Below are 15,392 nucleotides of genomic sequence, written 5' to 3' on the forward strand. Positions count from 1 at the left end.
CTCTTCCCTCTCTTCGTCAGGTGGATCCCATCTCTACCCAGCAATTCTTCTTCTTGGAAAAACACACAATGGTTGTAGTCAAATCCTTGCTGGCGACACCACCTACACAGCCAGGTGTTGATCTGCAGGATGCACCTGCTCCTGCACAGGCCCTTTTCCTTGTCTGGAAAGATCAATGAGAACACATCCTGAGCCCCAGACCCCCTTGCCCTTGCACCCAGAGCCCTGTAGTCACTCTTGATATGCTCAGGGTCTCCCCTAGCAGTATCATTGGTGCCACGTGGATGAGCAGCATAAGGTAGTAGTCAGAGGGCTAGATGAGCCTCGGTAATCCCTCCATGGCATATCAGATCCAGGCTCTGGGCGAGCAGCACACCACCCAAGACAACAGGTCAGGTTGGCAGATGGCTCCCTCCGTCCCCCGTAGAAAGGAGTCTCCAACCACCACCACCTGTCACTTCTTGTTGGTGGTCATCTTGATCCTACCCACCTTGGTGAGGCCTGGCCTCTCTTCCACCACCAATGGAACGTGCTCCTCCCTCTCTGCTGCCAGGACTGCATACCTGTTCTCCAGATGAATGACTGTGGGTAGAGATGAAGATCTATGCTTACTGCCAGAAGTCACAAGGCTCCAACTTCCACCCTCTAGGGAGTCCATGTCCTCTTCCTTCTCTAGCGCTGCCTCTGGCATTTCTTCCTCCACACAGTCCCAGAGATCTCCTCCACCATTGAATTAATGAATGCCTCATGGCAGAGGATGCTTTGGAGCCTCATCACCTCCTCCTGTAGTTCTCCTTGCCTGTTCCCTAAGAGACACCACCAGAAGGCTCTGCTCACACCACAGGCACTCCCCGATCTGGCCATCACTGGAAGTAACCTGCAAGCCCCAGTCCCCACAGTGCCAAACGTGGACCAGGTGGAAGCCTCGATGGTGAGCGATCCTGCCTGGACAGAAGCCTCACAGATGCAAGCAGAGGCAGTGGCTCTGGCACTGTGACATCCTCCAGCCACTTCTCTGGGTCTCTTAATCTGCATTCTCTCTTACTGCTCTTCTTCCAAGCAGACCTCCCCTAGCAAACTCACCTGGAATGGGCCTCTTTATTGCTCCTTGCCCCAAAGGGTTCTTTTTCTTTCCTGCTCCCTCATGCCAAGATGAAAGTCTTGCCTCTCAAAAAAGGGGCTGGGGGGCCACAAGCTGGCCTAGGAACTGCCTGCAGACCGCTTACCCTTCTGCCAGATTTTACACTAGCTACCAGTCTCTAAATTCTTTTCCCACATATAGTTCATTCTTTTTCCTTTGCTTCTCCGATTTTGTTCCGTAAAAGTTCTTATCATTTCCTGGTACACTTCCTTGGTGACCTTCCCATCTTACTATTGCCTCTATGCTCTCCTTTTGCTTTTGAGACATCTTAGAAGCTACTTGTGCAGCCACACTGTCTCCTGCCACTCTTCTTCTGTTGGGCTTCCAATGCTGTGCCTTTTAGTAACTTTCAGCCCTTCTGCACCCTTTTATCCTTCAGTTTGTCCTCCCAATAGCATAGTGCCTATTATCGCCTTGAGTTGTATGAAATGAACACTTTTTGAAATCCAATGTCTTAGTTCTGCTGACCTCATGCTTTCTCCATCTCAGAATTGCAAATTTTATCGCATCATGATCACTTCCTCCTAAGTTTCCCATTACCTTCACATCTTCCACCGATTCCTCTCTATAGGTCAAAACAAGATCCAAGATAAATGATCCCCTAGTCATGTCCTCAACTTTCTGAAACAGAAAGTTACTCTCCACAGAAGTTAGGAACTTGTTTGACATTTTGTTTGGCTGTTTTATTCTTCCAGAAGATATTCTGAGCACTGAAGTCTTCCATCAGTATCATCTAATAACTTTCAGATCATTTAAACACCTTCCTGATGAGTGCCTAAATTCACTTCTTCTTTCTGACATGGTGGTCTATAATAAGTACCCATCATGATAGCAGTGCTTTATCTTTCACCTTTTATCCTTACACAAGTATGTTCTGATCCACTACCTTCTTCCTTCTGAACCAGGGAACAAGTATATACATTTCTGATACACAAGGTGATACCACCTTTTTTTTCTCCCAACACTGTCCTTCTAAAACAGTGTCTGTCTCAGTGTTGGTGTTCCAGTCATAAAGGAGTTATTCTATCGAGTCTCTGCAATACCAATTGTATCATGGTTTTCTTCACAGGCTGCGACTTTCAGCTCATCTTGTTCATTTCTCACACTCCTCACATATGTGTATGTACACATTGGAAGTATTTTGCATTTTGACCTACTCATTTCCCTCTTGCATGCATTCTTGCTGTCCTGTTGCCCCATGGCACTTCCCCTAAGTTGAGCTGCTTCTTCTGGTCCTTTCCTCTCTGGATTTTTTACTCTGTTGCTGCAGGGTATTCACCATTCTTGTGGAACCTACTTAAAGCCCTCCTTACTTGGTTGGCCAAATAATGCCAAAAGACACACTTTCATTTCTGGACAGGTGAATCCTGTGTCTCTTGATAACAGTCCTCTACCCCAGAACACTTGCCCATTGTTGTAGAAACCAACGACTTCATGTCAGCACCTTCATTTAAGCCATAGTTTTATTTCTATGATTCAGTGTTCCCTGTCTGGGTCCTTACCTTCCACCAGGAGAACTGATGAAAACACCAGTTGTTTGAAACGCCTTCATTCTCCTGCCAAGCACCTTGTAATCTCCTTTGGTCTGCTCATTATCATTCCTGGCAGTATTGTTGGTGCCTATCTGGACAAGTAGGAAAGTAAACTGACCTGATGGACAGATGAGCTCTGGGATCTTCTGTGACATCTTGAATACAGGCTCCAGTCAAATAGCACATTTCCCAGGACCCCAAATCTGGATAAGAAATTGACCCTTCTGTAGGGGACAGAAGCATGTCACCAATCACCACCTCTCCTTTTCCTTGGTGCAGTGGTCTTGGAGCCCTCATTCCCGAGGCCCTGCCTTTTAGACTGCTGGGTCATCTGGTCAGTCCCTGCTTGCTGTTGTCCATTTTTTCCCCAGTGGTTTCCCCTGCAGAGTTCTTGAAAGCAGACACTAATTTGAGGCTATTCATCTTGAATTCTGAGGACACTCCTGCTAAGTCACATGCTGCCACTTCCCTTTTTTCTCTTTGTCCTCTCTTGTTCCAACTTCTCATGACTCCCGTCTTTGAAAGCACAGAGTATGGATACCTGTGCTTTCAAGCCTTCAATTTGCTCTTCCACGATGAACACCAACTTGCATCTAGTTCAGATAAAATGGTCTTGACCCCCTGGGAGGAAGGCAAACATGGTGCATCATACACAAAGAACAACTACTGATCTACTCTCCATCTCCACTTATGCCACCTATGCTTCCTGAAGGACATCTAAGGTGTAGAAAACAAACCAAAGAGCCTTTCCCCAATCCCTCCACCCCCTGCCACACACACACACACACACACACACACCCCCCCTCCTGCAGTGAACTCTCAGGAAACTCCTGTTAGCTTCTTCTCTTTTCACAAGAGGGTGTCATTTAGATTTCACAGAAGTTTAGGGCTGCAAGGGACCTTGTGAGATCATCGGGTCCAGCCCCTGCTCTTGGCAGGAAAGACTGCTGGGGTCAAATAACCCCAGCAAGGTGTGCGTCCAGTCTCCTTTTGAAGATCTCCAGGGTAGGTGCCTATACCACCCCCACTGGGAGTCTATTCCAGAGTCTGGTCACATGAACTGTGAAGAAGTTTTTCCTTATATCCAGTCTGAAACCTTCTTCTAGGAGTTTATAACCATTGCTCCTGGTTTTCCCTTGGGGCGCTTCAGTGAATAGCTGTTCGCCTAACCCCCGATTGATTTTAGAGCTGCCACCAAATACCCGCAAAGTCTTCTCTTTTCAAGGCTGACACATCTGTCAGCCTTTCCTTGTATGGCTTGCTCTTCAGGCCTCTAATCATATGAGTGGCTCTTCTCTGGAGTCTCAAGCTTCTTTACATCCTTCTTGTAGTGTGGTGCCCAGAACTGGATGCAGTACTCCAGCTGCAGTCTCACCAATGCCAAGTAGAATGGGAGAATAACTTCCTTATTTTTACTTGAGATGCAGCAGTTGAAGCATGCCAGTAGATTGTTTCCTCTGCTAACTAGACTTCAGGAGGGCCAACTTCAGTGAGATGAGGAGATTAGTGGGAGAGGAACTGGGGTCCTTGAGGGCAGAGGAACTCAGCGTCCAAGAGGAGTGGTCGTTCCTCAAGGAAACGATACTCGGGGCCCAAGGGGTGTCCATCCCGACAAGAAGCAAGGCGGGCAGGAGTGTCCAAAAGCCCCCCTGGCTCACCAAGGGTGTCCGGGAATGCCTGCTTGCCAAAAGGGTGGCGTACGCCCGGTGGAAGGGGGGTGTAATCTCCAAAGAGGAGTATACCTCCTCTGCTCGGGCCTGCAGGCGGGCTGTTAGGAAGGCCAAGGCGGAGATAGAGCTCGGATTAGCGTCCAGGATTAAGGATAACAAAAAGTCCTTTTTCAAATATATTGGGAGGATGAAGAAGGCGCCGGGTAATGTGGGGCCCCTGCAGGATATGCGGGGCAATCTGGTGGTTGCGTCAGAGGATAAAGCGGACCTCTTTAACCAATTCTTCACCTCCGTTTTCTTGTGCAGGGACCGGGACTTCCCTGCTGTGATAGAAGCCGGACGCGAGGGGATCGCCTTCAGACCTCAGGTTGGGGAGGACCGGGTTAGAGAGCTTCTGGAGGGGCTGGACGCGTTCAAGTCAGCGGGTCCGGATGCTCTCCACCCCAGGGTGCTGAGGGAGCTGGCTGGGGTTATTGCAGGGCCCCTGGCACGGCTCTACGAGCGATCGTGGTGCTTGGGCCAGGTGCCAGACGATTGGAAGGTAGCTAATGTGGTCCCCATCTTCAAAAAAGGGAAAAGGGAGGACCCGGGCAATTATAGGCCCGTCAGTCTTACCTCAATCCTGGGGAAGCTCTTTGAGAAGATCATCAAGGAGCACATTTGTGATGGGCCGGCATCCGAGATGATGCTCAGGGGCAATCAGCATGGATTTATTAGGGGGAGATCATGTCAGACCAACCTGATTGCCTTTTATGATCAGGTCACAAAGGCCATGGACGCAGGTGTCGCGGTGGATGTAGTCTTTCTGGACTTCAGCAAGGCCTTTGACACCGTCTCTCACCCCATCCTAATTAATAAACTAGGCGACTGTGGCATAGATGCCTACACGGTCAGATGGATTGCAGATTGGCTGAAGGGTCGCACTCAGAGGGTGGTGGTGGATGGATCATACTCGACTTGGGGGGAGGTGGGTAGTGGAGTCCCCCAGGGCTCGGTCCTGGGGCCTGCGCTGTTCAATTTCTTCATCAGCGATCTTGATGTTGGGGTGGAAAGCAACCTGTTTAAATTCGCTGATGACACCAAAATTTGGGGGGAGGTGAGCACGCTAGCAGGGAGAGAGAGATTGCAGAAGGATCTGGATAGGTTACAGGGGTGGGCAAACAGGAACAGGATGTGTTTCAATACGGACAAGTGCAGGGTGCTGCACTTGGGTAGTAGGAACCAGCAGCACACTTATACGATGGGGAGCTCCCTACTTGAGAGCACGGAGGCGGAAAGGGATCTTGGTGTCATTATTGACTCCAAGATGAACATGGGCCGACAATGCGAGGTCATGGTTGGCAGGGCTAACCGGACCTTGTCGTGCATCCACAGGTGCATCTCGAGTAGAGCCAGGGAGGTGATCCTCCCCCTCTATGCGACGCTGGTCAGGCCGCAGCTGGAGTATTGTGTCCAGTTCTGTGCGCCCCATTTCAGGAGGGATGTGGACAACATGGAGAGGGTCCAGAGGAGGGCCACCCGCATGATCCGGGGACAACAGGGCAGACCCTACAGTGAGAGACTGCGGGACCTGAACCTATTCAGCCTCCACAAGAGAAGGCTGAGGGGGGACCTGGTGACCGTCTATAAACTCACTAGGGGGAACCAGAAGGGTTTGGGGGAGACGCTGTTTCCCCTAGCCCCTGCTGGCATAACAAGGAGTAATGGGCACAAGTTGATGGAGAGGAGGTACAGATTGGACATCCGAAAAAACTACTTCACAGTTAGGGCGGCTAGGAGCTGGAACCAACTTCCAAGGGAGGTGGTGCTGGCCCCTACCCTGGGGGTCTTTAAGAAGAGGCTGGATGCCTACCTGGCTGGACTCATTTGAGTCCCGTTTTTGTTTTTAGGGTTTTTTGTTGTTCTCCCGCCCTGGCGGGGGGTCGGGCTAGAAGATCTATTAGGTCCCTTCCGACCCTAAAACTATGAAACTATGAAACTATAGCATCACACTAGTGGCTCATATTCATTTTATGGTCAATTATGACCCCCAGGTACCTTTCGAATATGGTGCTAGCTAGGGGAGCACCACTGAGCCTGAAAGTTTGTTGCAGATTTTTCGTCCCCAGATGGAGCACTTTACACTTCTCAGTGTTGAGCAGCGTTTGGTTCTGGTCCACCCATCTAACTAATCTGTCTAAGTCCTCCTGGATCATCAGCCTACCCTGATGCATGGCCATCCTTCCCACAGCTTAGTGTCACTGGTGAACTTTGCCAGTGTGCTTTTCACCCCTACATCCAGATCATTAATGAAGATGTTGAAAAGCACTGGTTCAAGTACCAAACCCTGGGGGACCCCACTGACTACTTTCCATCAAGTCAACACAAATCTGTCTATTAGTACTCTCTGGGTCTGACCCCACAGCCAGTTTCCCACCCATCTGACCATTGAATTATTGAGCCCATAGTCCCCTAGTTTTACCTCAAGAGCCTCATGGGACACCAAGTCAAAGGCCTTCCTAAAGTCCAAGTAAATGACATCGACCTCATCTCCTTATCCAGGTGGTGAGTAACCTGGTCATAGAAGGAGATGTGGTTAGTCAGACATGACCTACCTGCGACAAAACCATGCTGGCTGTCATTCAGAATTTTGCCTTCCACTAGCTTATTGCGTATGGACTCCTTGAGAATTTTTTCAAGGATGTTTCCTGGGATTGAGGTCAGGCTGATCAGCCTGTAGTTCCCTGGGCCCTCTCTCCTCCCCCTCTTGAAGATGGGCACAACATTGGCCCTCTTCCAGTCTTCTAGGACCTCTCCTGAGCACCACAAATTCTCAAAGAGGTTCGCCAGTGGTCCTGCAATGACTTTGGCTAGTTCATTCAGCACTCTTGGACGGAGCTCATCTGGTCCTGTTGACTTATAGATATCCAGCCTCTCTAGCTGTTCTTTTACCAGCTCTACATTGATTGTTGGTAGGTGATCATCCCTACTGTGACTGACTATTTGGTATCATATTTGCATTCGGCAGGCTATCACTCTTAGACTGGTGGAATACAGATGCAAAGTACTCATTCAGGAGTTCAGTTTTCTCCTTGGTGTCAGTGATCAGATGTCCAGATGCATTGAGCAGTGGTTCCACATTTCCACTAGTTTTCTTACTGTTACCTAAGTACCTACAGAAGGACTTCTTATTGTCCTTGACTTCGGTTGCTAACCTGAATTCGGTCATCACCTTTGCTTTTCTAATCTGCCCTCTACAGGTGTGGGCCAATCTTATGTAGTTCTCCTAGGGGCCTATTCCTAGCTTCCATCATTGGTAAGCCCTCCCTTTTCTTTTTCAGAAGATCTGCAACTTCTCTATTGAGGCAAGATCTATTCCAGCCCGTGTCACTTTTTGTGTGTGTGTGTGTGTGTGTGTGTGTGTGTGTGTGTGTGTGTGTGTGTGTGTGTGTGTGTGTGTGTGTGTACAGGTATGGACAACTTCTGTGCACTGAGGATAGTGTCCTTGAGGAACAACCACTCTACATCCACACACTTTCCCTGTGGTCCATGGTCCCATAGGGCATTACTCACTAAAGTTCTTAGCTTAGTAAAGTCAGCTTTTTTAAAGTCAAGAATATGTACCCTTACTGACAGATTTCCCAGCCTTATGACAGACAGTGAAAGCGACAGCGTCATGGTCACTTTCACCTAGGTTACCCTCTATCATCAAATCACTCACCAGGTCATCCCCCTTGGCTAAAACTAAATCTAGGAGCTCATTTCCTCTGGTCAGTTTGTATACTTCCTGAGATAGCTCATTGATACAAATCAGGAATCTATGCAACCGGTCAGATCTGCTTGAGTGTTCTTCCCAGGAGAGGTCTGGGTAGTTAAAGTTGTCTATGATGACCATATCCTGTGCTCTCACAGCCTTTTCCAGTACTCTAGAGAATTCCAGATCTAGCTCCTCATCTTGATTCAGAGGTCTATAATGTATTCCTCCAGTTAGGTCCCTTTTGCCATGTACCCCGTATCTGGACCCAGAGGGTCTCAAGTCGCCTTTCCTTAGTACCAATTTCGGCTTCCAAGAAAGCATACTGCTCTTTTACATTTAGAGCTACACCTCCACCCTTTTTCCCTATGTGATCCCTCCCATGCAGGATGTAACCCTTTATAGCTATGGTCCAATCATGGGTAGAGTCCCACCAAGTCTCTGTTACTCCTATGATATTGCAGTCCCTTCTGGAAAGCCAGAGGGCAAGTTCCTCCTGTTTGTTTCCCATGCTCCTAACATTTGTGTACAGCCATTTGAGCCCTCCGCTGGAGGTCCTCTGTTTCCTGTCACATTGCGGGAGCTCCATTCCCTCAGTTCATGCTGTAGTGTCCTTCCTGTCATCTCCTGTTGTAATGGAGGAGGTTTGTTTGCTGGCCCCTGGGTTTTTACACTTGTTGTCCCCCCCCCCCCCCCCCCCCCCCCCCACTCACCTCCCCCCCATCCCCTAGCAATCTCAGTTTAAAGCCCTGTCCAGGAGGTCTACCATCCTGGCCGAGAAAAGAGCCTTCTGCATGAGGTGGATACTGTCCCTTCCCAGAAGACCTCTGTCTCTGAAGTGCGTGCTGTGGTCAAGGAAGCCAAAGCCCTCTTGGTAGCACCACTGCCAGAGCCTTTGGTTCACCTCTTCAATACATCCATCTCTCCTAGGCCTGTAACCAGGAGGACAGAGGAGAAAACTATCTGCACCCCCAACCCCATAACCCCAGCCTCTAGAGCCTTGTAGTCACTAATGACCTGGCCAGGATTGCTCTGAGTCATGTCATCTGTGCCCACATGGCTGAGGAGCATGGGCCAGATGAATTTAGGAATCCTCTCTGCCACATCCCGGATATGGGCCCCTGGGCGGCAGCAGACCTCACGGGCCAGAGGGTCAGGGTGGCAGATCACTCCCTCTGTCCCTCTCAGGAGGGAGTCGCCCACCATGACCACCCTGCATCTCTTCTTAGGGGTGGCAGCTAGTTACTTCCCTTCATCCAGAGCCAGGAGCCTTTTACAAGGCTGCCTAAGCTCTGTCTTCCTGGCCCCACCCCTCAATTCATTAAACCAGCCCCACTTGAAGCAAAGCACTCCACAAAGCTGCAAGCACAAACACTGTCAAGCAGTCACAAGTCAAACAGACAGGACAAACCACACACCCAGAATTTCTGGTCTTCAGACCATCAGCTCCTAGCAAAAGCTCCTTAACTTAGTCCCACTACTGAGTTGCTCCTTTCTTTGATGCCCAGGTGGCAGATGGGTGAGGTGAGGGAGGCAGAAGCATAGAATCGTGGAAAAGTACTTCTGGAAGGCACCTCTGGAGGTCATCTAGTCCAACTACCCGCTTAAAGCAGGATCACCATTATTCAAACATCACAAGAAAAACCTTGCCTAACCTATTACTAAAACTACACAGGTTACCCTGTCACACATCTTAACTTGCCACAGGTAAAGTAGGGGAACAAAAGCAATCAGTGCCATGCTGCTACTAGGTTTGTCAAAATACAGAAGAGAATATCTGCATGAACAGAGTCTAGGACACTGCTAAATGCAACAGGTAAATGGATACATCAGGTGGTCCAGTTTCTCAGAGAAACTGAACCACCTGAGCCTGCCTTTTAGATTTCTGGGTCATCTGGTCAGACTTTGCTTGCTGTTGTGTCCATTTTTCCCCAACTGTTTCCCCTACAGAGCACTTGAAAGCAGACACTGACTTGAGGCTATTCGTCATGAATTCTGGGGACTCTGGGTGGTTCAACTGCTCTGAAACCTTCACTGAAGGAGAAACCCAGCTGAAAAGGGAGAACAGGGAGGACATGAGGTGATAAAACAGTCAAACTTCTCATCTGGAAGCATCTCAGGATGTCTGGAATGGTAGCCTTAGCATGCATGCCCTTGTGTTGTAGAGTGGGGCACAGTGGCAGGCAGACAGAGAAAATATAAGGAAACTTAACAGTTCTCCTTTCTCTTGCACACACATCCCACAAGGAGATCTCCTGATAAACAGCCTTGAGCCAGCTAGCCTCAAACAGTGCTTCATCCCCGCCCTTTTCTTTGGATCTTACAGCCAATGCCTCTGGGAAGGACTTGCAACACTCTGTATCCAGGCCAGGACAAAGAACTGGTCTGTGTTATGACTGAATTATTAACAAACACACCCTGGGACAGGAAGGTTTCCCCTGCTCTCTCCCAACTAGGCATAGGGAAGAAAATGCCCTGGTGCAACTGAGACTGTTCTGGGGAGAAGTCTGCTTCAGCAATAGAGTTGACATTTGTGGCAAGATAGCCAAGCAGCAATCCCACCTACAGGGAAAAGGCTCCCAACGTAGCTGATCTGACACTTATAGTCATCCTGTAGCTGTTCCCATCACACTCCTTTCTTACCTTGGAATAGATGGTGACATTGATCCAAGCTAGGCGACGGCTCAGGTGGTTCAGTTTCTCTGAGAAAACCTTTTGACTTTTCAGCAGCTCTTCATGGATATCCCTCCTCTGAAAGGACAGCAGAGGAGGTGAGGAGCAGAAGATGTACTTTCCCCATTTGTACCATCACTTTTTTGAGCTGGATGAACAGTACAGAAGAGTTTCCCCCCCACTCTATGTCTGTTCTCTCTAGCTAGGAAAGAGCTAATAGGACCAGCTACTGGCCTTGTCAAATAGAGCTGCTCTGCAGGGTGGAACGGGAGCTAGAAACAGGACAGTTAGGGAGGATGCAGTTACTGCTTTCAACAGCACAAACCGCCAATCCAGCCCATGGATACTAACACCTTGGTGTCCAGATGTTTTGGGGTCACCTACTATTAGAGGCAGCTCTTTGAGGGTTTCATCTGAAAAAGTTAAGTCTCCAACTGCAGTAACAGGCAAAAGGAGACATAAGCTCAGCACTCATTGGGAGTGTTTCCTGCTTGGGTCCTACAAGACACACCAGCCAGCTGCCCATCCACTAAAGCCTGAAGCACCTTACTCTCAAATACCAAAGAAATAGGGAAGCTCCACAGGGACAGCAAAATCAGGCCAAGTGTTTCTGTGAGAGATGAGGAAAAGCATAAAAGCAATGACCAGCTGCAGTATGCAAAGGTCACTCCCCAGCTTGCTTTGCTAACAGATAAGGAGGTAAGAGACAATACTGGCTACTCCTCATACAGGCAGCAAAAACTTTCACTTTAATTGAAGAGTTCCCAAAAAGGAACCTGGGAGCTCCAGGAGCACTCACCCTCTTTGGACAGCGACTGATCTTCTCCTCCGTATCTTTCAGTGCCATAGCATATTCATTCACATCATCTGAAACACCCACCATCTGAAAACACAAGCCCAGTAGAGTAGTATCAGCCTAGGGCATTTCCAGGCACCTTAGAGAGCCACCAACAGTGGAGTATCCGTACTCTGCACCCTTTGGTGGGGCTGCTCAGACACCAGAGATAGAAAGCTTCAGCGATTAGCTCTTACTGCAGATACTAGAGGCTGCCTCCAGCAAGTCTGTCCAGACAGAGCTGCTTGGTAAGTGACAATACATCATGGCTGTCAAAGCAACCAAAAGCCACACCTGAGTGTGACAGATGTCTGGTGTAGGATCTATAACATATGTCTCCAGCATAGATTAAGCACTGGAGTGATCCCTTCCAGTGCCTTTATGCTGTGACCAATCCAGTGATGCGAGAAACAGAACTGTAGCTCAGACAGAGGTCAGTTCTTGCCCAGGCTGGCTGTAAGGAGGCTGCCTTTTACCAGCTAGCAGGACAGGAGGAGGACCGAGCTCTCCTCAAACAGGTTCTGCTCACCTTACCAAGCTGCTGGTGGACACTGAGGTTATACATCATCACTATTCCATCCAGAATTTCCAGAAGGGAGTTCTCAGTGACAGGGTTCTCTGGCTCTTCAGGGGGTCTGCCCAGTAACAGACCTTCATTTCCATGGCTGCCTTCAACTGTAACCCATCCCCCAAGACAAAAAAATTCTCAGTGTGGCATAGCTAACAGCACAATCCCCAGGCATAACTCAGAAAAACAACTGCCCACAGCCTCCCTGTACCCTCCCTTGGGAGACAACTCCACAGCACAGCTCTTTCCTTACCCACACAATTCACAAGGCTTGCTCACACAAAGAACTGACAGCACAGTGCATCAGCTGATTAGCTGCTGCAGTTCTGCTTTATGTGCAGCCTCATGTCTTCCACAGGCTTAGCGAGAAGTGTTCACTTATTTTTTTTGGGAAAATATAGACTGATAAGTGGGATACAAGCCTCCATACTTCCCCACTGCACAGCTAGGGGGAGCAGAGGTATTCGTACCACATAAATGAGTGAACCCAGCAGCCTCCTATAAATTCAAACTATCAAATTTGGCCAAGATCTGGAACTAGGCCCCTAGATCTGTAGTCTGGTACTGATGGTCAGCCTCTGAACACCAACTGGACTTGGGCCATACCACCTGGAATGTAAGCTTTCTCTGAGTGACCCAGAGCCTGGCTTTTTTCAAGGTCACCCTGCAGCATCTATCTTCTACTCTTGCAACAGAATCAACACCACAGCTTTCAGTCATCAAACTGGACTTGCTTATAAGAACAAGCATTGCCATGCTGAGTCATACCAACAGTCCTTCTAGCCCAGTATCTTGTCACTGACTGGCAATATGTAGTAGATGCTTTGGAACATGGGTGTTCAACCCCCATGCCATGGGCCAGATTGGGCCCATAGATCTGTGTGATTTTGCCCAGCAAGGTTCCCCACATGTCCAAAAATTTGGCAGAGGGTCAGTGGTAGCCACTCCCCTGTTGTCACATTTCCAGACCTGTGGGGAATCCCACAAGCTGCATAGCATGGCCCTGCACACTCAACTGGGGGTGCAGAGCCAGGATGGAGGTGCAGGGCTAATCCAGGCACACTGTTGTCAGCAACCCCTCATGATCAAGGACGATCACTCCCACGGGTCACGTAAAGGGTAGAAGTGCACCAATACATCAGTCTATATTGTATCGGCACCCATAAAAGGAAATCCAACATTATTGGCAATTGGCCTTCTTTGGCTCATGAGGTCGATAATGTCACAGATAAATGCATGCGTGCAGCCACAGCAGTTGCGCAGCCAGCCCGGCAGCTTGGAGAGCAGCATTTGGCTGGTAAGTCTGTTGGGGTAGAGGGAAGGGGCATGGGGTGGGGCAGATTGAGGCCCTCACAGTGAGGGAGGGGGTGAGGCTAGGGCAGGGGCAGGTGCTGCCCAGCCAAGGCATGGCATGGGACTTAGCCATGAGCCACTTATCCGGAGACCATGGGGAAGGAGCGGGGAGCAGCTCCCATCACTGTGCACACCCCTGGGGCAGGCATAGGGGGTGTGCGCGCCTCCCGGATCTGCACGCAGGGCAAGGGCAGGCTGCCACTGCGGGTTCGGGCTGCGCTCAGGACAAGCAGCCCCCGTAGCCCCCCCTCCCAATACCACTGCTGCCTGCAGCCCCAGCCCAGTGCCCCTGCTGGGAAGAGCCTGGCACCACCCCCACAGCCCAAGCCCACAGCAGCAGCCCACTACAACCCTGCACACAGATCTGGGGGGCCCAGGGCTCCCATGCCTGCCCCAGGGGTGTGCACAGTGGTGGGAGCCACTCCTCCCTCCCCGCAGTCTCCAGACAAGCGGCTCGCGGTTCTGTCCCATGCCCCACCCTGCCCCAGATGGACAGTGCCTACCCCAGCCCCCTCCTCCTTCATGGCGGGGGCCTCAATCTGCCTCCCCCCACCTCTTCCCCCCAACAGACTTATGAGCCGGATGCTGCTCTCCAAGCTCCCAGGCTGCATAAAATCGGCAATGGGATTGGTATCCGCCAATATGGCTCATTAATAAAAGTCAGCCACCGGTATCGACCCAAAAAATCTTTATCAGTGCACCCCTAGTAAAAGGGCAGTAGATGAGAGTCCACTGCTGACTAAGAAGGACAAACCTAGAGCCTCAGACTCTCTGGCAGACACCACAGATGGTGGTTACAGGGAGGGTTGGACCATAGATTTCTCAGTCATTTCCCTTTCCTTTTGTTTCTGTAGTTTTTCTGCCTCCAGGACAAGACAGCTTTCCTTAAAGTAAGATGTACCTTCTCTCACAAGGTGTTGCCATGCAGCCCTGTTCCAGGTCAGTTTTTCCCCAATGTGTGATGACAATGCCACACTTCTTAATGTTTGCCTGGAAGATGTCCTTGAAACATTTCCTCTGGCCCCTGCATGTCCTTTGTCCTTAGCTGAGTTGGGAGTATACCAGTTTTGGTAAATGCACTTTAGGCATGCACACACAATGTCCTATCCACTGCAGCTGATGTTGAATAATCAATGCGTCCACACTAGTGGTGTTAGTGTCAGTGAGGACACTGGCATCTGTGCAATGATCTTTCCATTTTATGCTGAGGATCTTTTGCAGGTAGCACTGGTGAAGGTGTTACAGGCTTTTCAAGTGGTCTGTATAGGTCACCCAAACCTCACAGCCCTAGAGAAGAGTTGGGATTACCACAGCCTTGTATAATAGGAGCTTTGTTCAAGTCCTGATGTTATGATTGTTGAACATACATTGATACAGTCTTCCAAAGGCAGACCTGGCACATCAGATCCTATGCTGGATCTCCTTGTTGATTGATGTTGCTCTTCTTTGATAGATGGCTGCCAAGATATGCAAAGTGTTCAACATTCTCCAGCTCCTGTCCATCAGACGAGCACCTTGATGACCACAAGAAGGAACACAGAATTGGTGCAATCATGCAGTGCCCTGCTTGATGCTAGTTTGAATGGCAAATGGCTCCATAAGAGCCATTACATAGGATGGAGGCAGTCATCTGGCCACAAAGGAGCCTTAGGATGGTGATAAATTCTCCTGGGCAGCCAAACTTTGATAAGATCTTCCATAGAGCCTCATGGTTAACAGAGTTGGAGGCTTTCATCAAATTGATAAAAGCAGCATACAGTTCCTGGTGTTGCTCTTGGCATTTTTCTTGGATCTGCCAGGATGCAAAAATTGTGTCCATGGTGCCTCTCAATGGTCTGAAGCTACACTGAAACTCTGGAAGGATTTCCTTGGCAACAGTGAGTGGTT

At 49.5% G+C, this 15,392-nt stretch overlaps 1 protein-coding gene across 1 annotated transcript in view; it reads right to left on the bottom strand.

Moving 5' to 3' along the window:
• RNF123 (ring finger protein 123) overlaps nt 1-15,392 on the bottom strand; it is a 131,000-nt gene that overhangs the window by 79,862 nt on the left and 35,746 nt on the right. The window contains 3 exon segments of the mRNA XM_014520555.2: nt 10,720-10,827; nt 11,549-11,632; nt 12,114-12,259. Of these exon segments, the coding sequence (XP_014376041.1) occupies nt 10,720-10,827; nt 11,549-11,632; nt 12,114-12,259 (338 nt within the window).

The sequence above is a fragment of the Alligator sinensis genome, unplaced genomic scaffold (assembly GCF_000455745.1).
Source record: "Alligator sinensis unplaced genomic scaffold, ASM45574v1 scaffold467_2, whole genome shotgun sequence".
Lineage (NCBI taxonomy): Eukaryota > Metazoa > Chordata > Crocodylia > Alligatoridae > Alligator > Alligator sinensis.